At 41.2% G+C, this 25,473-nt stretch overlaps 1 protein-coding gene across 8 annotated transcripts in view; it reads right to left on the reverse strand.

Annotated features, from left to right (window-relative positions):
- Positions 1–21,238: 21,238 nt before the first annotated feature.
- Positions 21,239–25,473, reverse strand: part of SPATA18 (spermatogenesis associated 18) — a 43,891-nt gene continuing 39,656 nt past the window's right edge. For all 8 annotated transcript variants that reach the window (XR_012500980.1, XM_074348135.1, XM_074348125.1 and 5 more), the window contains 2 exons: positions 23,947–23,992; positions 21,239–23,650 (listed from right to left, as the gene is read on the reverse strand). Coding sequence is in view for 7 of the 8 variants with exons in the window: in XM_074348135.1 (XP_074204236.1) it covers positions 23,643–23,650; positions 23,947–23,992 (54 nt within the window). In the remaining variant the exon portion in view is untranslated. The remainder of the gene's footprint in view (positions 23,651–23,946; positions 23,993–25,473) is intronic.

The following is a 25,473-nucleotide window of genomic DNA, read 5'->3' on the forward strand; positions in this document are numbered from 1 at the left end:
CTCATGGAACGCTTTTGGAAAACACTGATCTAATTCAGTCATTCAGCAAGTAGTCACTGAATCCCTGCTCCCTGCCAGATGCTGTGCTAAGTGTTAGAAAACATGTGCCCTTGAGGGAACCCACGGAACCCTTTCTTGAGAATCATTTCATCCAACTGTGTTCCACGGAATACACTTTGGGAAACATTATTCTAGAAACATCCAAGGTTGAAAGACATGGAAAGAGAGAGGCAGCAACTTTGGCACTTTGCCTTGGCCTCTGGCTGGCAGAAAACCTTCCCACAATTGCCTCCTGAGTGTTGGAGAAATAAGACTGCTTTGAGAATTACTGCCTCCCTGGCAGAATTTAAGAGGAGGGATAAGATAAAGAGAGAGGTGTGGGACTGTTCAGCACAACCAGACCCCCTAGGAGATAGGAAGAGCTTCCGTTCATTCAAAGGAGTCTCCCACATCCTGGGGTCAAGAGAGGACAAGACAGAGCACGGCTGTCAGTGACACACTGGGGCAGGGGTAAACTCAACACTTGCCTTCAGCAGTTAATGGTGTTTAGGGTTCTCCCCTTGGTGCATCTGAAGTACTGAGTCAATGAAGATGATTTTAAATATTTTCTTAGGGCTAAGACTATAAATTCAACCACAAAACTGGAAAATGTTCAACTCTATTTCTCCATAATGTGGTGGTTTGGGGGTTTTCTAAAATAGTTTTCCAGTAAATTGCGCACTGCTTGTCCACAGAAGTAAACAACAGCCCAAGGGCAGATGGTGAGCCCCACGGCCCTTGGTGCATAAGTTGTAAGAACATTTCTCCCTCAAATGTCACTGAATTTCTCCAGCCAAGTTAAGCACAGTATAAGCGCCATATTTTTTCCCAGGGCAGCTCTTATGCTTATCCTCCCAGCAAAGGTTATGAGTCATGTTTGGGTGTCTCAGGGCTTCATAAATTGTGGTAAATGGAGTTGAATTTTCTTTTTCCAATGTAACTGAGCAACAAAAATCATTGCTTTTGATAAAAATTAGAGTTGTTGACACACGTTCACGAGGACTGTGACAGGTTTATAGGCCCCTTTCACAACATCTCCCATATTTTAAGGTCCAGATTTTTCCAGTGCAGATTTGGGTAGCAGACATGAGTGATTTTTGTATTCCCTTAGTCTCTCCGCATTAAAATTTTAGGCTCTTGTCAAGTTCAGCTTTTCAATCCAAACCTGCAGATAGGAAAAAGAAAATGTGACAGAGATATAGCCAATTAAATCTGGAAAAAGAATCTTAAGAGCAGGTTGAGGGGTGATAAGAAGAAATCTCCATTATCCTCAGTTTGGTAGATTGTCTGGATAATGAAACAGCTGCATTATCCCTCTTCCTTCTTTGCATCCATGCCCTTTGCAATGCAGTATTGCAGTTCCTACCATCAAGAGATGCAGCCTGAGTCCCCAGTTCTTGGATCTGGGCTGCCCTTGTAACTTGCTCTGGCCAATAGTATGTGGAAGAAGTAACAGCATTCAAGGCATTGCACTCTCCCCTCTCCCTGACCCTTTCCTCCACCACGTGAACAGACCTGAGCAAGCCTGATGGAGAATGAAAGAACACACGGCCCATGGTCAGTTGACCTGATTGTACAAGCTGTGACCCCCACTGGTACCTACGGTACACGTGGTACCTGGTCCAAGGGCCCTGCGTGACAGAGTCTAGCCAAGACGAGCTTGTTGGTCTGCAGCTGATTGCAGAGGGATGAGCAAATCCAGCTGACGTCAGCCAACCCTGGCCCAAGTCCTCAGAACCACACAGCTGCCCCATGGGCTTGTGGCCAATAATACGTAGTTATTGTCTTAAACCATGAAGATTTGCAGTGGCTTGGTCTACAGAAGTAACTGCTTGATACAAGGATAATCACTATAATCATCTTCATCATCAATAACCATCATTCATTTTAACATGTTTTTCCCATCTATCTTCTCATCCCACCCCCAGTTTCCCTTATTATTAACATCTGGCATTAGTGTGACATATTTGTTATAGCTGATGAGATAATATTAATTCATTATTATTATTAAAACCCATAGTTACATTAGGGTTCCCTGTATTGTACATTCTACAAGTTTTGAAAAATGTATGATGATGTGTATTTACCATTATAGTATCATACAGAATAGGTTCACTGCCCTAAAAATCCCCTGTGCTCCACCTATTCATTTCTCCTTCCCTCCGCTAACCTTTTTACAGTCTCCATAGTTTTGTCTTTTCCAGAATGTCATGGAGTTGGAATCATACAGTATGTAGCCTTTTCAGATTAGCTCACTTTAACATTTTCTTTTTGTCCAGCACCATGCTACTTTTCCTAAATGATCTCATTTAACTCCATAGGGTGCTATTATTATGCTTACTTTACAGATGAGAGAACTAACCTCAGAGAAGATAAATGAATTGGCCCAAGGACACACAGCTAATAAGTGCTCCGCCTTGAGAAGCTCCGGCCTTTCTGATGTTAGAGCCCGAACTCTTAATCATCACAGGAGAAGCTGCAAAGTGGTGACCCAGAGGCCGCCTTCAGCTTACGATTTTGTTTCATTTGGCTCACTTGTTGTTTTAAATACCAAAAAATGTCAGCTTTTCTTGTAAAAATTGTAGGGTGTGGCCATTTTAGGCCTGCATTCACAGACTGCAATTGTCTTAGTCAGCTTGGCTGCTGTAACAAAATATTATGGACTGGGTGGTTTAAATAACATTTATTTCTCACATTTCTGGAGGCCGGAAGTCTGAGATCAAGGTGCCAGTGGACTAAGAAGTGAGAGCTCTCTTCCTTGTAGGGAGGATGGTTTAACCAAAGAAATGACAGTTTTCACTCAACCAAACACCTTGATGGATTCTGGTCCTGAAAAAATGGGCCTGAGAGTGCAGGGGGAATAAGGGCTGCAGGAAACTGAGCTAGAGGAGTGTGGAATTTCTAGCAGTAATTCAGGCCATACGTGGGTGAAGGAGAAAGAAAGGAAATTAAGAGAGAAGAAGAGCGAGCAAAGCAGCAAGAGGCCTGGGCAGTGTACGGTGTGGCAGAACTAGGGAGAGATGCTGGTGGTGACAGATGTCTTAAAACAACATCCAAGACCATTTTTGGGTTGGGTTGTTTGGGGGCAGAAGACCTAAACAAGCAATTCTCCAGTGAAGACATACGAATGGCCAATAGGCACATGGGGAAAATACTCAATATCATTAATTATCAGAGAAATGCAAATCAAAACTACAATGAGATACCACCTCACACCAGTCAGAATAGCCATCATTCAAAAAGAATATGAAAATGAATATATGTGTATCCATGTATGACTGAAGCACTGTGCTGTACACCAGAAATGGCACAACATAGTAAACTGACTACATCTCAATTAAAAAAAAAAAAAAAAAGAAAACCAACATCCAAGACCAAGTGTTGGCAAGGATGTGGAGAAACTGAAACCCTTGTACACTTTAGTGGGAACACAGAATGATGCAGTCACTATGGGAAACAATATGGAAGCTCTCAAAAATGTAAAAAATAGAACTACCACATGACCCAGCAATTCCACTTCTGGGTACATATCCAAAGGAACTGAAATCAAGAACTCAAAGAAATATCTATACCCCCATGTTCATTGTGGCATGACTGACAATAACCAAGACTAGGTTGGAGACAACCCAAATGGACAGATGAATGGATAAAGAAAATGTGGTATATGCATAGAGTGGAATATTATTCAGCCTTTAAAAAGGAAATCCCACCATTTGTGACAACATGGATGAAACTAGAGGATATTATGCCAAGTGAAATAAGCCAATCAATCACAGGACAAATGTGCATGATACTACCTGTATGAGGTATCTAAAAATAGTCAAACTCATAGAAGCTAAGAATAGAATGGTATCTGCCGGAGGCTGGGGGAGAGGGGGATGCAGAATTGTTTTTCAACAGGTGTAAAGTTTCTGTTCTGCAAGATGAATAAATTCTAGAGATCTGCTGTACAATCCAGTACCTATATCTAACAACATGGCACTGTGCACTTTGAAATATGTTAATAGGATAGATCTCAATTGTTCTTACAAGAAAAAATAAAATGCAAGAGAACACAGGAAATTTTTAGAGGTGATGCCTAGGTTTTGTACGTTGGTTGTGGTGATGATATCACAGATGTATGCATATGTCCAAACTCTTCAAGATATATACATTACATGTGTGCAATTTTTTCTGTATCAGTTATACCTCAATAAAGTCTAAAAAGAATAAAACTATTTAATATGTAATTTTACACTGATTACTGTGCAGTGTGGTGTTGTGAAGCTTCCTCATAATCCATGGACCTTTAGTAAAAGTTCTACTATAATCCAGAGCTGTGTATTCACAATTGTTTTGGGGACAGAGATCAGGAGGAAAATTCTAAATTTGGAGTAGTATGGGGCAGAGAAAACTGAAACAGCACTGATACAGAATGTAAAACAAGACTTCAGAGGACACAGGAAATCAGAGCCAGGAGTAACAATGAATTTCAGAATCTTGGGTGGACTTTGAACTTCATTTGAGATCTTTATCTGGGGGGTTAGGCCACTCCTGTCTAGATCACAAGGGCGCAGGAGACCTCAGATGATATCTGAGTTACACAACCATTGTATTTAATCAAGAATTTCCCACTGAAATCTCCCAGCTGGTTGCACTTGCCCTGCCCCAGGCAAATGCAAACCACAGGTATTTGAGCCCAGTTGGAGAACAGGGTGTCCAGACAGAATGAACGTGTAGGCCATGAGATGTGTATTTTCCCAGCAACCTCTGCCATGAAAGACGTTTGTAATTCAAGGTTTGAAAAAGTATGAGAGAAAATGGAATCTGTTTGAAGTTGCCATGTGACATCTCAATAACATAAATCCTTAAATTGTACAGAGATTTTTATTTTTAAAAGTATATCTTCAGAGTACAGGACACTTTGCCATCTTGATCTGGTGGAAATTTTGATCTCAAGCTCTTGATACTAAGGACTATTTCTCTATATGTTTCAATCAGAATTGAATGATATAAATATTGATGAATTTCCAAAAACCATCTTTCAGAAAACATAATAAAGCCAACATGTCAGCTAGAAATTATATTCAGCTGTGTGTAAACTGAGACCTGGAAAAAAATAATATATTGATCACACAAGAATGTACTCTCTTGTGTGAAAGAAGTCTGGAGACAGGCCCTCCAAGGGTGATATTGTGATTCCATGAAGTCACTAGGACCCATGCCTCTCTGATTCTCCCATTCCTCTCTCCTCAGCCTGTGGTTTTCACCTCTAAGGGCCCCATTCTGGTCTGAAGACTGCTGGAAATCAGTTACAACAGAAGGAAAAAGGAAGAGGAAAGGTTCATTTCCTCTTCTTAAAAAGCCTTTTCAGAAATCCCACCCACCAGATCTCCTTACACGTCATTGGCCAGAACACAGGCACGTGGCTACACTTAACAACAAGGAATGCTGGGGGATGTAGTTTTCAGCAGGTACCTTGCCCAGGACGCTGCTGAGAAAGTGGGGAAAACGGATATGGAAGGCAGTCTACAACCTAACAAGCCACTCTAATTTCTCGGTTAATTTTCTACTTGGTAATTTTCTATTTAAAAGCTTCCTCCCCCACCTCTGTTTTTCATTTTACTAAAATTGTGTAATTAGTATTGATTCCTTTTTATTTCAAACTTACAATGGAGATTTGATTTATTCCTACATTTTATTTCATACCAAATTTTACCAGCATCTAGTTTACGGCACCAAGATTTCTTCTGTGCCCATCATTTCTACCAAAGTTAAATATTCTAAGATTAAATATTGCATCTTTAAGTTATCTCAAGAAAGTTGTATTCCACCCTTTTTGATATTACAGAAAGAGTAAAAATAATACTTCACATGATTTGGAAATTCAAACATCCCAGAGTGTATAAAATTAAAACAAAAATGCTCACCCCTGTTGGCTTTCCTCAGAGGTAACTGCTATTAAACATTTCTTGTGTGTCCTTCCATAAAAAACTTAATGGCTATTATATGTATTTCTTCCCTAATTTGGGAGAAAATAGAGAATAATTTGGTAAAAAAGAGAGCCTTAAAAAGCAGAGAGAAAACTGCAGGAGACCCACAGAAGGAGTTTGATGCAGGAAACCCAAGTAGACAGGAGGGTGGGTAAAAAAGAAGCCTGCCCCATCAGCCTAGAAGGATAACGAAGTGAGGCAGAGGCAGAGATGGGATCTGTGCCCAGCTCCCTACTCCTGAGTGGGAAGAAGGCTCAGCGGCTTAGTTAGGAGGATCTCCTGCCCTGCAGGCTGCTGGGGACCAGCTGGAGACCGCTGGGCAGGAGAACCCTGAACTGACAGTGTCTTGGAATGTGACAGAGAGCATTCAGCTTGCCCTCCTGGGGCCCCCAGTCTCCTGTGTTTCATGAATGCTGGGTTGAAACCAGCGACCTGCATGGTGCCCACTTTGAGTGAAACAAGCACCCCCGAAGCCTCTACTGCCAGCTAGACAGCCTGGACCAGGAGTTGTATGGACCCATGGCAGGGCCTTCCAAAAGAGGTGGGAGTCAGGGGACAGGGAAGAGCAACTAGATCCTGACCTGCCTGAGAAAGACCAGACCACACATGTAGAACCTGCTGCATCAGCAGAGATGCCAGCAGAACGTTAAAGGGTGGGACCGGGCCAGCCGTCGTTCAGGGGGACACACGCTGTGCATGTGGAAAGTCCAGCACTACGTCCCAAGACCCCTTTCCTACAAGACTGTGGAAACCCATCTCCTGCACGCTTGGGCACCATCTCGGAAAAGAGTAGGGGAAAGAAGGAAGAAATCTGAAACACTGGGAACTATATTCCCCGAGACACTGGATTAAACATGAAAAAATTCATTTTTTTCTTTTTCAATACTGATTTTAATTTTTACGTAAAAAATCAAAGGTACACATTGGGAGTTAAACTACCATTTTTTCCATCTATCTACAGGGGTGACATACAAAACATGAATAACTTTAAATCATGGAATCAGACCAAGTTTTAAACCAGGTCGTACTAAATCGGTTCCCACTCCTCTAAGGAATTAAGATAAGAGGAGTTCTTGAGGCAGTTTATCCCTTACATATAAACACAGTTCTCTTTTCATATCCGATTCAGGAGAAGCCATTGTGACTTCACCAGAACTGCTAGACACTTTAATAATCTGCTTCCTTCCATAACTGTTGTCTCACACAAGTCTCACGAGGTAGGTCTAGAGACATTATCGCCTTTCTTGCACAAATAGTGAAAGATAAAAGATGTGAGTCATAAACCAGGAAGTGGCAGAGCAGGAGAAGGGATTCAATTTCTCCAGCTAGCTCTCTTTCCGTGGAGCAAATGAGGATGGAAAACTCCAGATTTGCCACCAAAGACTGGTAAGGTTTTCTGGGACAATGGACACATCACAGGCACTGAGGTTTCTCACTTCAACCAGAGTAAGTCTTTGGGCAGAGAAGACCCCACACCCCAAGCAAAGCCTGGGAGAAACAAGCCAGCTGTCCTCTGTCTCAGGGTTCTGTTCTCCCTAAGTATCCACAAAACCCTGTAACAGCTCCAGACCCCAATTCTCATTTCATTTTGTGCCAAGGACAATGTATTTGCAGTTTTCTCAACTCCCACAAGGCCTCCTTGTGGCTCTGTTGATCTGCTTTAATTAAATCAAGTCTTCAAGAAAAAAAACCTCATACACAAGACTTGACCTATAACAATATTCATTGGTTTTTTTTGCTAATTTGCAAGGGGAAAAAAAAACCCTACATAAACCCGTTGATCCCAACAGATGGCAGATCCAACTATATGATCATCCAAAAAATTATTTCTCACTTCCGAAATTAGGTCTACAACCAAGTTCAGGTTCACAGGAAGCCCTGGGATCACATGCAATTTTTCCGGGGTCCAAGATTTGAGCTGTTGTTCCCTTTAAGAGAGACTGGAAACCTAGCATGGAAATGACGTTTCCAAATCAGATTCTCTCAGTCTGTGGGCTCCAGCAGCTCAGATTTCATGAGGATGACTTCTAGGGGCCTTCAGATCTTATTTCACATCAAGCGAAGTCTGGTCTTGATTAAAGTTGCAGTGAGGGAAGCACATGGCAGTCAGAGACGCAGCGGCTGGGTAATCAGCCCCTGCAGGTTCACACTGAAGAAAGTAAGAGCCCATAAACTGCCGTTCATTGAAGCTGGGCTCCAAATGAAACACGAGCTTACACGTTCCCTGTGTTTATATATTGGAATTAATTGGGTTTTTAATTATTAAAAGTGAGTCCAACCAGGCAAGGGATTTGGTGAGCTCAAGATTAAAATAACACATCGCCGAGGCAAATTTTCTCCGACTCCAACATGATGAGTGTGGAGACTCCTTGCTGTCATATATTTTAATAGGAAGGGAGGGGTTGGAGTTGAGACCACTGGCGTGTTACGAAGCTCTTGCATCTGCAGAGCAGAAGGGATAATGCCTTTAGCCGTTGAATTCCATTAGGACCAGACAAAACACAGCTTCTAGGAAACACTTCTACTGGCTACAAGAGCTAGTCATACAGAGAGGAAATGGAGCCTCTCTTCCTGTCATCAGAGCTCCAGGCCAGACCAGACCAGACCAGAAATCACACTGGTTACTTCTACAGACACAGCATAGGGAGAGTCTTTGCAGAGAAGTCTCATTACAAAAGGAATTGGTTCCCAGGTTTTGTCCCAAACGCTCAGAGTTCTTTATGCTGTAGGACATACGCTTTAGCAGTGAAGTTCCCCAGCTTCATGAGTGGTTTGCTTTTTTATTACAGTGGTGTTGAATATTTCAGAATAATTATGGTAGTAATGCAGCGGGGTGCCCCTGGTATTTAAGATGTCTGCTTCCCTTCCTATTAAAACAATGTGTTATTCAGTCCTCTCTCTTCTGCACAATCCTTAACTACTACTTCTCAAAAATATTTATTCTTTCTCAAGAAATAGCAGTGATGTGTTTTCACCAAAGCCCTTGGGACAACCAGGTTGGATCTGGCAACCTGTACACCCTACAGCAGGTTTTCCTTGGCTAACATAGCATCCTGCCTTCACTGGCAACTTCTCACGAGTCAAATTGCAGGATTTCTAGAAGTGCCCACGCCGGCCCCTGCCTGGGAACTGAAAACCAGAAAATTGAGAGCCTGGGAATCAGGGAAAGGAACCACAGCACTAGGGGAACAGGGGTGGGACTGGAGCGGGTATGCAGAGAAATGAGATGCTAAGTTTGTTGAGCAAGAGACAGTTTAACTATTCTGGCTGCTTCTTTGATGTTCTGTGGAGACCTGGGTCCTCAGCTCAGCTCTCTAGTGCCTGTTCTGCCTTGTTTCAAGTTCAGTTCTCAAAAATATCTCATGTTATCCAAGGAGAAAGTGAGTCTCTAGGAGGTTAAGTGAATTGCTCACATTCACGGGGGAAACCACAGGTAGAGGAGAGATGTGCCCCCACAGTGCTGAAGCCAAGGCCTGGGCACCAGTCCCACAGGCCAAGCAGCCTGATACTGCTGCCCAGAGGCTCAGGGGTCGGTTCTCATTGACTGATGGAGCTGCACAGGGCTGGGCAGTTCTGGGGGCAGGGGGTGGGGAGGAGACAAGAGGGAGGGGACAGCTTGGTGCCACCTCAGAGGGGAAGCAAACGGTGAGACCCCCAGGCCTATCCAGCTATCTGCCCCCTCCTCTTAGCTACGATTTTCACTCCTACCAATTGTCTCTCTCTCTCTCTCTCTGTCCCCTTTCAAAAACATCTTTTTCATTCACCGAATCACTCTCTCCCTCCTCCTGGTGCCCAAAGGGCACTAACTCCCAGCTCTGACAGGAAAGCCTTGTCACAGGGATTCTTCTTGGGTCAGGTAAAATCCCGAGACAGAGAGAGAAAGGGAGAAGGAAGAGCACAGAAGATAAGGAACCCAGACTGACACCATATTTCTTCAGGAAGGTGCCCCAACAGCGGCCGCCATCAGGGGGTCACCTCCCGTCTTCCTTCTGCACCCGCTTGTTCCTGACATGCATCCTGCCGAGGCCTCACGCTCCTCTATAGAAACCAGGCCCTGCAGACTCTGTGCTAGTGATCATCCTCCAGCCCGGACACACACGGGGCAGCCGTCCAGTGGGGGAGGCTCCTGCTCTCACCCAGGGACACTCCCTGTGGGGCAACGGTGGAAGCTCTCATCCACTGAATAACTCAGGGGTGAAGACTCAAGGCCTTGGGGTGACGTCTCCCACATTTCTGAGATGGGGGTCAGCCTGAGACCTGTCAGAAACCTCCCAAGCTCTACACAGGGCTGCCTGAGCACAAAATGGCCCCGAGCAAACTTGTCCTTGCAGGGGCGGGAGGCCCAGTGCCACTGCTTGCATCAGCCTGGGAGGCAGAGAACCACCAAGTCAGCCCTCAGAAAGCTGGAACACCCCCAAACACTTCATGTGACTTCAATGGGGGAAAAACCCCTGGGAAGATTTTTTTTCCCTCACAGGACTCATTGCACTCCGTTTCTGAAGTTTCTGGACTGAGAATTAGTTATTTTAAAATTGGCATCAACTTAATTCTCATGCTACTCTAAGTCAGGCAAATATTTTACTTCATGGGGCATGAGTGATTTTTTTGTTTATTTGTTTTGGTGGGGTTTTTTATTTTGGCAGGGGTGGTAATTAGGTTTACTTACATATTTATTTTTAATGGAGGTACTGGGGATTGAACCCACTTAGCTGTACCCTCCCGCTCCGTGAGTGACTTTTTTTCAAACACTGGGTAGAATCTCCCTGGACTCGTCCTCTCTGAGGCAGGGTCCTGGCAAACAGACTTTACATATTTAGGAATAAAATTGCCCACAGCTGGTTCTCGAGCCTTCATCAGCACATCTTTGGATGCAGTACAGAATGTGTGTCCACAGGCTTGTATGCAGTTGACAGACTCGCTCACTCCAGCTGGTCTGGAAGTTCTGTCCATTGGTCATAAACCAGAAGGGGAAGCAGCACAGGGAAAAAGTTGTGTCCTCGTTGTCAGCCATACCTGCCAACCTCCCTCGATAACGCTGGCCCTGCGTTTCACACAGAGCATCAGCAGTCCACTGCGCACGAAGCTGAGCCAGAGGAAAAGTGATGAAGTAGATAACCCAGCTCTCTTCTCTCAGTAAAACCTAGAGAAGTATTCTATTCATGGAAACAATACCACGCTGTTCCCTGTTCGTTGCCACATTGGTTGGCGTGGCTTCCTTGTGGCTCTGAGACACCATGTGCAAATCTACCTCTGTGGCTGGAATTCCCTCATCAGACAAATGCCGTGAAGCTGGGGCCCATACTGAAGTTAGGACACTGCTGGGGGTACTGTGGACAGGGCTTCCACGGGCAGCCTTAACCCATCATCATGAGGGCAATAAGAACAGGAGCAAAGGGAATTCTCTAGACACCAGGGACCTCTTTTCTAGTCAGATTCTGGTCAGCAGTCCCCCGCCCCGTGGGAAATTGTGAAGGGAGGCGAGCACAGACCTCTGGGGACCATGGAGGCTGACTGTCTTCTCTGAAAGCCTCAGGTGACAGACTGGCTTCATGTTTTGCCCCTGTTATTTGCATGAGTTATTTTGTCCTCAAAGACCTTAAACTTTGAAGAAATTATGATGCCTCCCCTCCACCCCCACTTATAATTCAACTTTTTGTCACAGTTGAAAACTGAAGGAAGCCCTACAAAGTTCTGATTATTTCCTAAAGCTACTTATAGTACTTTTTTGAAAATAACAAACACTAGAATTGTTTTATTGGCTGGGGTGACCTGGCTTTGCTGATACCCATGTTAATTCTGACCAGCAGCAGCCGCAAATTGTCCTGGTCCTCTCTCCCTAAGTTCAAAGTCAAAACATTTGGGTCATTTTTTTAGATTCCACATATAAGTGATATCGTATGATATTTTTCTTTCTCTTTCTGGCTTACTTCACTTAGTGTGACTATACACACTTCAATAAAAAAAAAATCAAAACAGAGCATTGTTGCTGGTCCTCTGGGTTATAAACCTACATAGATCTGCAAGTTCATGGAAAGACAGGGAAAAAGATAAGCTTTCATTTGATTCCTCTATTACCACAACTAAGAATATTTAGAAATTAACAAGTTCATTTAAATGTATTTGTGGCTCTTGGGAAAGGGGTGTTCCAAGAGAGGAGGTATAGTGGACATCAGTATTATCTCCAAATGGAATGACTTTCTGAAGTTTCTTTATAGAGTTCTCACTGTTCTCCAAAACAGAGATCAATCAAGTGTCGGTTTTCACTGCACCATCCTGCAGTTGCTGGAAAGCTAACTCTTCCTAAGGCAACTCTCCAATACACAGAGACTAAAGCCAAACAAGACATGTTTCAGAAAGTCCCATCAAAGAATGAACAATGGAATCGCATCCAGTAATTAATAAACCCCTTATCTTAGGCTTTCCCAAGGAAATGTCTCTCTTCCTGATGCAAGATGTTTTCTTCCAGTGTGAATGTCAGAGATCATATTTTGCTCAAATAAAACAGTTCCTGTGTTGCTGAATCTCTTTAAACGTTTATCCACTGTACCCTGGATTAGAAATGCCCTTTAGGTCCACCAGTACAGGTGTCCACACATCAGACTGGCACTTCCCTCCCATAGTCCAGGTTGGTCTGAAACACTCCTAGGAATTAAAAGGAGGTGTATTGATCAGACCTGTGCAACACAGTTCGTGTGATCAGAAACTGAAATTGGGCAAGTCCTCATTGCTTCTTGGATCAAGCATTTTTCATTTTTGTGGCTACAGAGAAAAGTTGCTGATAAGTGCAGTTTCATCTGATACAAGAAACTTGCTACATTTGGTCTTTTTTTTTTTTTTTTTCCAATCTGATTTACTGTAAAGATACAGGTCACAATGAGATTCTCTCATCAAAGCCCAGTGATACTAGGCATATTGGGCTAATTTGCAGACAATTCAGAGCATGCATTCAGATTCTGAAAGAACGTATTCTCAGTATAATCCTCTCTTTATTTAAAATGCAGACACTTTGTTCATCATGGATTTTTTTCATTAACTTTGACTTTTAAAAATATTGCATTAAAATATTAGTTTATTACTGAGTTTTTTGTTTTTTGTTTTTATCCAATGCAACTGCATTACCTGCCTCACCTTGGTACAGATCCTGGTGCATACTTGATTTCTGAAAGAATCTCAGAAGAAAGGCAGGAGTCCTGTTTGTAGGGTTTATATCCCCTCAGTGGGGGAACAGCAGAAATGGTTCTGATGATCTCTTCTTACATGAGACCTTCCAAGAACTTTAAAGAAGCCACTTAACCAACAGTAAAGCCACCTTCTCTTATGCAAGTTTATTGCATAAAGTTCACTGTTGGGCAAAGCACAATTCTAAGGGACACTGTTCTCATCATAGTCTAATCTGAGCTACTCAGGACTACAGTCAGTCCACAGGCTATTGATTTTAGGTCCACCATTAAATTAGGAGCTTGCATCAAAATTTAAATCTACTGTGTCCCTAAGCATGCTGTTTAGTGCAGCCTTTTTTTTTTTTTTTTTTTTCCATAGCAAGATTTTCTCAGTGAAGGAAGCAGTGCATTGATTTGCATTCTCGTCCCAATTCCTTGTTGACTAGCACTGTAAGTAGCAGTGACCCAAATGAGAGGTGCTCCCTGGGGTTGTGAAAAGCAAAATCTACACAACTGAATGTGGACATCCAGTTTTCCCCTCTCCTTGCCTTGCTGATAGACAGCTCCAGCAGCAAACAGCCCACCTTCAAAGTCTTCTTTAATCCTCGCCTCTTTTCCTTACATCTTTAATCAAAACTTTTTCCTTTCCCAGTTTGACTCTGAGGCAAATGTTCTATTACACTATTCTTGTTTAAGAGAGAGATACCTACCCACAATGACTTCTGTCTTCCTGAGACCTCGCACAATGTCTATTTATTGAAAATAAATACAAAGTAGGTAGACGCTCTATTTGTTTAAACTACATACAAATAAGCTCTAGGCTAGTTGAGGGTTTGTAACGTCAGTTAACAGTGTCCTTGTTATTGATAATAAACCCACACCAAGGAAGTTTCCTTTCCTTCAGCCATCAGCGACAATACCCTAAAACTGTTATGTCTCTGATGATGCCATAAAAATTGAGAATTGAGCCCCTTCTCCATAAGTCTGACCCAGATGATGCAGAGCATAAAGACCTGGGTTAAAGTTTCAGTGATGGAGTGGGGAGTAGAAAAGTCTTTTGTAAAATTTTATTTGGAAACTATCATTTTAACTTAGGCTTAGGTGTGCGGTCATTGGCAGAAGGAATATTTAACTGATAAATTCACTGACTGTAATGGCATAAATTTTAAGATCAATGTTCTCTGAGAAACTATGTTTAAAAATAAAATGATAAAAAATACCAGTGCAGGTGTAGAGAAGCCAAAATGGAAATCTACATTTTTGACAAGACACATTTCTGCTTCTGCATAGATATATTTTTTTTAGATAAATAGTTTTTAACTAATGCTATAAATTTTTTCCTTTCATTTATGACTTTTCAAACACTCCAGCAGTATTATTCTAGTGAGCCCCTATGATTTCTTAGGGAGTTTTTTGACAATATTATTCCACTTTTCAGGTGAACTCTGAAATATTTGGTTAGAATAACCCTAAGCGTTTCTGAAACTGACCTCCCTGCCCAGGACAGACCTGGGGAGTTTGACCATGGGAAACGGTAACAATTTGAAAAATCATAGAAATATTAAAGGATCATTAAGGAAACCACCAGTTTCTCCTATTCCATGCTTAAGAGCAAAGCTCTATATTCAAAATATTTATTAACAAATTGAATTATGTCTCAATAAGAACTCCAAGTTAACAAGATGGTGGTGTTAGGTTGCATAAGGAAATTTAAAAATTAGCACACAGAAAGCTTCATTCTAGCAGAGAAATTGCTTCCTGAGTCTTGGGGATCAAATGCATAAATCCTTTATTAGGTATAAAGATAGTTATTTAACACTTCATATTTTCTATCACACTCTTTGTATTTTATTTCTGGCCATCTTCCATCAATTTAAGTTATTCTCCAAATTTATGGAGAGCAGTAAAACTAGTAATTAAGTTACAGAACTGACTTAAGGAATTGTTATTTCCCAGTTTGAGTCAGTACTGACGCTTCGTGGCCTCTTATTTCTTACACAACATTGCCATCTCATGGCCAAGTCCACAAATTTCCTAGCCAAACTCCAGGCCTAAATGAACTAGAGACCTCAACAGCGCCAGACTGGAAGTGATTTATATCCCAGAATTTCCTTTCATTGTGGATCAAATTGGTTAAGGAGGAAGGGGTCACCCCCCTCCAAAAACTTTACAACTTTGATTTCCAATAATCAAGGTGGTTTTCTCTTGCATGGCCACTTTTGGCTATTCAAGGAAGAAAAGCTAAATCAAACAAGGAAAACACTGAGAAAAAAAAATCTTATGATTTCCACCAAAGCACCATGTATTTCAAATACTGGCACATTCAATTTGAAGTTACATTTGGCCTCTCTGCAACAATATTTCTTCCCTAGAATTTTATAGAACATACTTTTCAACACTAAGACACCGTAGGGATGAGAGATTACATTGGGCTCTGGAAAAAAAAAGAAAAGAAAAAAAACTTCCATTTCCATGAATAGAAATTGAAACAGGTTCATTTCTAATCTTCTCTTTGGGACATTTGGTGAATAAACAGAAAAAGTCAAATTTCTCTCCTCTAGTCAATGTTTGGGAAAATTCCAGTGGAGGTGGGCCACCTGTGAGGTCTAATATTTGGATGTCAGTTTCAGTCTATTTTTGATGTTCTCTGGAGACTCATATGAATAATCGTAAAGCTGTTCCTAAGTCTGAATTGCCCAGGTGACTAGCTCCATTTGGCGGACAACCACGGCCAGTCAGACAGTGGTCGACGGGAACTCATTATCTTCACTGTGACTCTGGCTCTGAATAACACATAGTAAACATGGGATGGAAGGAATGACCTATGAAATACATATTCTGACAGCTCGACAAAGAAGCTATCCAAATATGAAACGCAAGAAAAGACATTTTTACGTTCTGGGGAAGAAAACTAAAATTTCTATTTTTTTGTCCTTTTATTGAAAAAGCTAATGGAATAGCAACATCTTTATATGTATGGATACAGATCAAGAATACTAAATTTTCAGTAATTTACCTATTACTGGAGTATGGCAAATAATTTAATATTCTCAGAGGCTTTTAAATTAATATGTTATTGTCCATTTAGAAAGTTAGGAAGACAGCATATTACATGCAATAAATCCTTTCTGCAATATTCTGCTTGTGAGTCATTAAAGCCAGATCCAGGCCAGTGGTTTTCAAACTGGAAGGCTGATGTTAAAAATACAGATGCCCCTGGAGATTCTGATTCAGTGTGCTTGGAGTGGAGTCCAAGAATCTGTCTCTAATAAGCATGCCAAGTGATTTTCCTCATCAAATCAGTTTGGCAAATATTAGTCAACATTTTTATCACAGTGACTTAAGATGTAAGTATACTCACAACTCAGACCTACTGGAAGTATAATTTAAGAATTGTCATTTTTAATAACCCAAATATTCAAACATTTGGAAAATAATTATTTAAAAATTGCATAAAATGCATGCATTGTATGAATCAGGATACAAATTCATTTCCATATGGAGTGCTATTCAGTGTGTTCTAATTTTGAATAATAGACATTTGTCTCTTCCATTGATTCATAATTACATTAAAATTTAAGTGCCTGTTCTTAAGAAGTGTAAACGGATTTGCGATCGAGAGATTAACTAGGAAAACAAAACTCTGACAAAGGAAGTAGAAGAGAAAACAGAAGTGAACGTGCAAAAATATAACCTGTAAGGGGCTGAAGGGAAAACATGAATGCTGCGAAAGCAGCACTGACATCAACACTGGGCTCAAGGGAACTTTATTTTATGATACAATTGATAGAAGGGTGAAGAAAATAAGACAAAAGGAAAAGATAATAGAAGTATAAAGAATAGAGATAAATATGAGATTTCCATTTGGAGCCTTTTATTCTGTAATGATTTTACTGGGTGAAAATTGTTTATCAGGTGATAGGGTCAGAACTCTTCCCTTATAAAAGCTGATAAAACTTAACTCCCAATGCTCATGAACATCTGTAATTCTAAAGAACAAATAAAGTCTTAGGAAGCACTTCCTGAAAAAGTTCTTTTAGAACAGTCCCTCTACAAGAACTCCATGGAAAAAAAGTGTTCCATGGTGAAATAAATTTGGAAAGTCTGCACAAAAACTTCTCCCTGAAGTTCCCCACAAACAGTAGGTTAAAGGCTCTGAAGAGTCCTGCAGAGAAGACTTGTTCAAATCACTTTTAAGTCATTATTTTCCCAACTTAATTGACCACAGGACATTTTTTTTTCAATCCATATCTTATTAAACTTCTGTAGTATCAGTGGGAAGAGGGTAGGGCTCAACTTCAGAAAACCAGGGCTTGAACTTATGCTCCAACGTGTACCTGCTTCACGACCTGGGTCAGGTTACTTAATAATGCCTTACCCTCAGTTTCTCCATCTGTAAAATGGGTTTAATAATGTAAAGCACTTAGCACAATGTCTGGCATGTAATAATGTTGAATTAAGTACTAGTTATTTGTATTTACAGAAGCTATTCTGGGAAACATAGGGTCATCTTAAGCTTTCTGCCAAATTATCCGTAGGAAGTATACATATTAAATTATGTCATCACTCTTCTTAACATCCAGAAGAAATTTATTTTTCCAAAGTAAATCTGAATGTTTTTCTTTGATTTTCCCTCGAGGCCTCCATCCCCGGCCCTTTTTATTTTCAGTTGGGCAGTTTCAAATCAAACCAAGAAAGGTCAGAAGTCAGTCACATCACATCCAGGCCAGTGATTTGCAGCAGAAAGCTGTCATAAACAACAGAATATAACATGGCTACAAATGGGTCTTGGAGCAAAGATAACCATTATCTTAGTCTGTTCAGGCTGCCATAACGTAAACAGCATACAGTGGGAGCTTAGCCAACAAACATTTATTTCTCACAGTTCTGGAGCCTGGATGGATGAAGTCAAGGTGCCAGCCACTTTGATGTCTAGTGAGAACCTACTTCGGGGTTCGCAGATGGCCATCTTCTTGCCGAGTCCTGACGTGGCAGAAGGGCTGCGGGAGCTCGCTGGGATCTCTTTTATAAGGATGCTAATCACATGCATGGGTGGGCGCTCCACCCTCATGACCTGATCACCTCCCAAAGGCCCCATCTCCAAATACCATCACATAGGGGTTTAGGTTCCAATATGTGAATTTTGGAGGGACACAACTATCCAGTCCATAGTGACCATTTCTAAGGTGAAGCTGCCTTTTGGGAAGACAGAACTCTCACTAGCTAGTAAAATCATGCTGGTGCCAAACACAACAGTGGAATAGGTGAAACCTGGTTTTCATGCCTTTGACCATCCCATTCAAAGGGGAAAAACTTTTCCATTATATATCCTGCCAAACCTAATCACATATTAAGGGCCCTAATAATCCTTCATCTCCCTCTCCAACCAAATGACTTTCTGGAAATACTACAAAACCTCCTTCGTACCTTGAGATTACTGCTCCAAATTATTTGCATTTGCTTTCTAACATCCTTCCAAGTCTCAAGTCTGAGTAAAACACTATATGTGAAATGTCAACAATTTGCTAATGAAGTGTGGGAGGGGAGACCTTCCAGGGAGGGAAATTGCTTCTGTGGAAAGTGGATTCTCCAAACTTGATGATGTGTCTTCTCTTGTTTTAATTAATGCCTCCCTTCTAAGGTTGAGTACAAAGTCCTTTGTGGCTTACTCGCTGTTCCCAGCACATTGTCATTATTAGGCCACACTTGTTTCTTCTTAGATCATTCTCATCACAAGTTACAGTAAGCTGGGAAACTTCCCTGAATGAGTTATCACAAAGTCAAGGTTTCCAGATGACAGTACCACGGAAGACACTGATTCAACCCACTATCAACATCATGGATTTAAGATACAAGAGATTCCTTACCTATAACCAGTCAGTGCAGCATCTTTCAGAGATCACAAACTCACCCTGTAAGTACACACTGCCCAGGACTGCTGAATGCATTCTCCTCACAACTGAAAGTCTTGTTCACCTTTGCGTCCCAGGGCCTGATGCAATGCCTAGAGCATCATTCAACAAGCATCGACAGACAAATGCTTCTTAAATGAATCAATGATGAATGAACAAATAACTACTTCCATTCTCATTTCAACTTTGTGACCCCCAGAGCCAGGCCAATTCCGAAATCTGTTTTTCTGAAGACACCGCCCTGAAATTTGTTCCCTCTTCTAAGAAGTAAGTAGAAGGGGAATATAATGCCCTGTCAGCAGCATCCCAACACCAGAAATCAACTGCAAAAGTGTCCAATGCATCAAACGGCATTCTGACAATTGTCCAGTTACTAACGACCTTTTCCAAAATACATTTCACATCATATTTCAAGATACTGTTTTGGTTGTATCACTTAAATTATGACTTAAACTGTATTGAAATAAAGCCATAACATACCATTTGTCATATTTTTTGTTGCTCACCCACTAGGAAAGAGAGTTAGCTGCCTGGTTTTGATATACTAATTGCCAATAATACTATGGAAAGTATGATGTTCACGCTGGCACCCAGGGGGGCAATTTTTAGTTGTGAAATTATCCCATCATATTCCATTTAAAATAAGAAAATTAGTTCTTGCTTCATTTTCAAGGCCCCTATTCACTCACTGCCTTAAGACCAAGAAGCTTCACCACTTTGGTATTTAAATGGCATATACTGAATGTCATTTACCCATATGGTTCCTGGGCTCACATTCCAATGACCTAATGCAGTTTGTAATACTGGTTTCTTAAAAATCTCCATAACACATTACTCATAATTATAGGTATGATATTATTCAACGGCATGCTACTGAGAAGTCTTCCACTGAACCCAAATTTATAGAACTCTCCTGGCAGCAGTCTGCCTAGTGAAGGATTTGCAGGGTGCCTGAAAGTGAAGTTTAATGGCCTACAACTCGCCCTGTTACTTAGGAACACAGTAGGTGGGGCACACAGCTGTCATGGGACATATTAGAATGGATCTAGACTCAATTCTAAAAAAAAGAAAAAGAAAAACTGTATAGCACAGGGAACTATATTCAATATCTTGTAGTCACCTATAATGAAAAAGAATATGAAAACGAATATATGTATGTATATGCATGAAACATTATGCTGTACACCAGAAACTGACACATTGTAAACTGACTATACTTCAATTAAAAAAAAGAAAGAAAGAAAGAGAAAAAAACAAACAAAAAAGAATGAATTAGAGCTCCTCTCCCTGCACTCATTTTATTGTCAATAATGATCCTAGGATCCCAGTTTCAGTAGATACTCGTTAAAAGACTGAGCAGTGCACCTGGGGATGACATCACTGAGTAACATTCGCTTGTGGAGTTCACCACACTTCTCCCACTGTCACGCACAACTTTCTTATGTATAGGTATTGACCCTCAAAATTAATTCAATTGAGGTGTGGCATTCTCTCTTTTAAATTTGCAGTATTGACTTTTTTTTCTTTCTTCCTTCCTATACACTCTCTTTGACAGGAAAAACACGAAGGAATGAAACTGGACAGGACATTAAGCTCCAGAAGAACCAGGACCTTGTCCATCACTGTGTCCCTAGCAGTACGTACTGTATCCAGCACATAGCGGGTACTCATTGAACTCATGAGTGTACAAATGAATGAATGAACAAGTGAGTGAATAAACAAACCAATAAGCAGAAGAACGAACTCTATAGGCCATAGAGGAACAAAAGACAACTGGATAGAATGTTATTTTGAAATAAAAAGCCTCGGAAGAAGACTACACGATGTACTGGATGAACAGGTTCCTTACTTATTGCACTGAAGACACCTGGATTCCTTGTGGGGAGCATGGGAAATAATGTACAAACAGTATTGAACTCCTCAGAGAGAATGTCTTGAATGTAATGACTATGAATTGTGAATAAAATAAGCTGAAGCTGATAATTAAGCTTCAGCACGGAATCCCAGCATCACGGGCTCAAACCCCAGAGCAAAGGTGGCATTGATATTTATTGAAGGAATTTGTGGCCCTGATTCAGGCTTCCCAGAACGGAGGTGGGTGAAGGGAATCTGCAAGGAAAGCATTTCCTTGCAAAGAACATACAGGTAACAGAAGCACACTTTTTCTTGATTTTATTATTAGATGTTAAACCGATAGGACAAAAACTAACATTTACCAGATTACAAAGAAAGAGTTTATCATTTTTCAAAGTCACCAAGGTTAAGATGCATGCCCAGTGAAATGAGTATAGGTCAGCCTCCTTTGGTTTTGCAGATTTTTCTAGACTGCCATGCCCTGTGTGGTTACAGTTCAAGTCAGAGACTTGAGAAATGGCAAGGGGACGGAGCAAATAAACCAAGTACAGTGTGACCTTTTTCCCAGTCAGGGTGCATTCCCACATTTGACTTCCCCCAGAAAAAGTCTGATATATAGGCATTCTCATTATTTAGTGAGATTTTAGAAAAGACATTTTAACATATAACACAAAATAATTGTTTGGGATTTTTGTTTGTTTGTTTACATTGCAGGTCCTGGGGTTTGAACCCAGGACTTCATGCATGCAAAGCATGTACTTTACCACTGAGCTGTACCCACACCTGCCATATGGTTTTAATATACAGGAAAATTTCCAGGAATGCACTTACTATGTAAATCAAGGCACAAATGTAAGTTTTTGTTCAAAACTTTACCAAGGGTTGTTCACCATTTCAGAAATCATATCCCATGACAACAATGTTTGTGATGTTGCCAGTACAATGCACACTGATCTGCATCTGTAGCTGGTAATTCTATATCCAAGCATCTGATGACTTAATTTTATCTTCTAGAATAGTTATAACCAAGCTTTTTTGTTGAAAATACATTCTATTTTATTAAAAACTGCCTTCCCTTTTTTCTGCTTGATATTACAGTTTGAGTACTATACTCTTTGTTTACAGGAATATATGCCAGTAGATCATATTAACTTTGAATTTCATTTCAGAATAGCCAAAATAAAATGTTAGTTATAAAGGGGGGCACTGAGTCTGGGAGGGTTGAGAGAACTACTGATCTCAGCCACCCTCCTCACTCTGCAGTGAAACTGAGTGAGACTCAGAGAGGTGAAGCAGTTTGCTAAGGCCACACAGCAAGCTGATGCCCAAGTTGGCACTGGAGCTGCCTGGGCACTGAGTTCTCCTTCCAGCATGCTGCTGCCCTGCCTCAAAGTGAAGACTACACAGACGCAGAGGGAGAACAATTTAGAATGAGTTGGTGACCATTAGACCTGGGGCAGAGACTGGGGAGGTCTCTCCCTGGTGTCTATGTCCCAGCACGAGAGACAAGATGCTTCAGAGAAGGGGTTTTTTTTTGGGGGGGGGGTTGTTTGTTTGTTTTTCTGTTTATTTTCTCCTAAAAAGTCCCAGGTGCTGGTTCTCACACTGAGCTTACACAAACTGAGCTGTAAAAGGCACACTGCAAAAGCTGTCACTTGTGAAGCTGGTGTTTAAAGCCAGTATTAAAGTGGGGGAAAAAAAGTAGAAAGAGCATTATTTATCCTGAGAAAGCAACATTCCATTATAATCTTGAACTTGAACGTTTTCAACAGTACTTCACAGTGAAGAAATCAAGGTTAGACACTCAATTTAAAATCCATGAATGGTGACCCTAGCTTCTAACCTCGAGTTTAAGTATTTTTGTTTTCAGTCAGACAGAGTTCTTAGGAGGAGGTCTGAGTTTGTAAACAGCTAGGTGGAACAGGTAAAGGATGTGGCCTAGGTAGCTTTTATATTTAACACGTACATTAAAACTGTCTGAAACATTCCCAGGAGGCAAGCACAAGGTAATTAACATTATGTCAAAGCCGGCTTCTATCCAAATCACTGCTCCGCATTTAAGAAGCAAGAGAATTCTCTCAAGGAAGTAGCCTCAACAAACAGTGCTCAACTAAACCAACCTAACTGGGCACTTCAAAGTAGGAAAACAGAAGCCAGCCAATAGTCTCAAAGCATCATCACCTACATTTAGCCTGAAGTCGCAGTGAGTTCCCCAACCTGAGACTGGGGCTGTCTTCCGAACCCTAAAAGAAAGTTTAAACATCCAAGATTGTTTTCAGGTTAAAGCTAGTACCAGCAATCATATTTACGATCAGTTTGTAAGCTGAAATGACTCCTCGGGTCTTTTGGACTCAGCACGGTAAAGACTTTCCACTTTAGTTCGTGCGGCTGCCATCAAAGAGCCTCGTAGTTCAGGCTGACTCCTGAGCCCGTGGGATGGGCTTTGCTTCGAATGAATATGATCCTAAACACCTATGCAATCATTTTTATCAAATTAATGGAATCTGTATCTATAAAATAAAATGCAGTATATCTGAAATTACAGATGCGCTAAGCCAAAACATTTAACTGTCTGTGCGAAGTGATACACAGCATTGCCCTTCCACATTATCTTAAGTGAGGTCTGAGGCAGACAGCAGGCAGTAGGGCACTGGGGCAGTTGGCAGCAGCAGGTGTTCTGTGGCGGAGGAGCATGGCTGGTGGTTTTAAAACCCTGGGAAGAAAAATGAACAGTCCATGATTACGGCTGATTTCTTAGAATTTCTTTTGGGGAGACCTACATGAAAGGTGGCTGGGTAATCTAAGTTCACGTCAATAAAACCTCTCAGTGAGAGGCTCCTCCTTTGTCACCTGTGGGATCTGCTGTGGTCTTATCCAAGAGAAGACCCAGAAATGAAAGGTGTGAGATGTTCCCCAGGGAGCAAAACATTCATTTTGCTGCAGGCTGCTGAGTCCTAAGAAGAGCATTAGAAAGCAGAAAACTTGTCCCATCTAAACCATCCCACTTACTTGGTAATCCACATCTTATTGGAGAAGGACTCCGGCTTCGAGATATCTAGAAAATATGAAAGTGTAGTGTGAATCACACAGTAGGTGGGGCTCAAAGAATGAATCCTACTGATGGTTTTCCTAAAACCAGTTCGAATGTTGCTCTGAAGCAATGTAGAACTATGACTTTTTTCCCCCGAGGCTGAGCACTGTGATTCCTTTTACACTTTCTGAAGTAAATGAGTACCCAATTTAATTTATATTATGAACTAAAAACTGGGCTCAGTGGCTGAGTTTTTTGTTGTTTGTTGTTGTTGTTGTTTCAGTGTTGCTAAACACTTTGAGATTGGATGTACACTGGCCATTCTGAATTCTATGCTTTCCAGAAAATATTAATTATTATTACAATAATTAATAATTAAAGCTAAAGTGATCAAATACTTTCTGGCACATCCTTTATATGAATTATCTCAGTCCAAAATGCTGCCTTATTAAGAAGGGTCACTGGGCAGCCAGAAAACAACCATTTTTCAAACCTCACCTTTGCTCTCATTGAGCAAAAGCCACCCCCTGTACCTACAAACCTGTTACAGCTCAGAAATAACTGGTTACAAGCATCATTCTTGCTCTGAGCTTTCAAACACTTTAGATAAATAGACGCTAACAAAGATGGAAGCTGCCCTGGATGTGAGACTCCAAACAAGTCAAAAAACTAGACTAACCAAAAATATTTGCACCAGTCTTGTCATAAGGAGATGATAGTGGAAAGGGACAGAATTTTAGCAGCAGTTTCACCCTTGAGAATCTATTTTATTCTTATCAAAAGTTTAAAATTTGTTCTCCCTGGGCACAAAGTGGAGAAGGCAGAGGAGGTGGTTCAAACATGTCTAGGAGCTTATTACAGAAGGATGCTCCCCAAGGTAAGCCTTCCAGGGAGAGTCTGGAGCGGAAATTTGCTGTGACCGTGAGCACCGCAGGTGTCTAATATTGTGCATTCTTCTCATGTAACACTCCCTCTTGGAATAAGAACTGTGAATCTCCAGTATAAGACTCCTAAGATGTCCTGTTTATCAGTCCATGAAATGTACTATCCTTTTGCTTGTACCTACTGTGAATACTTATTCGAAAATAAGGATAATGAAGTTACATTAAAATCTCCAATAGTGAAAGAACTGTGTCAGACACATGACTTTCCATTCTCAGGCCATTTCTTTCAACTGGAGAGTCCTCCCCAATTTCCCAGGCCATCACAATTCTGCCATATCAGATTCCAACTCCCCCATGAACCAAATCCAGAAGGAATCTCTACCTCCGCTGACAACTCTAGCCCTTTGTGCCTCTTTTATGGACTGTATCATATACCACGTTCAGTTACTTTGCTGAAATCGTACTGATCTTCCTATACTGAAATCCATTCAAGGAAGAGACCAGGTTTTAGTCATTTGTGTCACCCCTCCCCCAATCTAGCATCCATCAGATACAGAATGAAAGTTTGATAAGGACATCATCAAACATAATGAAGTGGGCAGAGTAACGGTAAATGTTCAC

The sequence above is a fragment of the Camelus bactrianus genome, chromosome 2 (assembly GCF_048773025.1).
Source record: "Camelus bactrianus isolate YW-2024 breed Bactrian camel chromosome 2, ASM4877302v1, whole genome shotgun sequence".
Taxonomy (NCBI): domain Eukaryota; kingdom Metazoa; phylum Chordata; class Mammalia; order Artiodactyla; family Camelidae; genus Camelus; species Camelus bactrianus.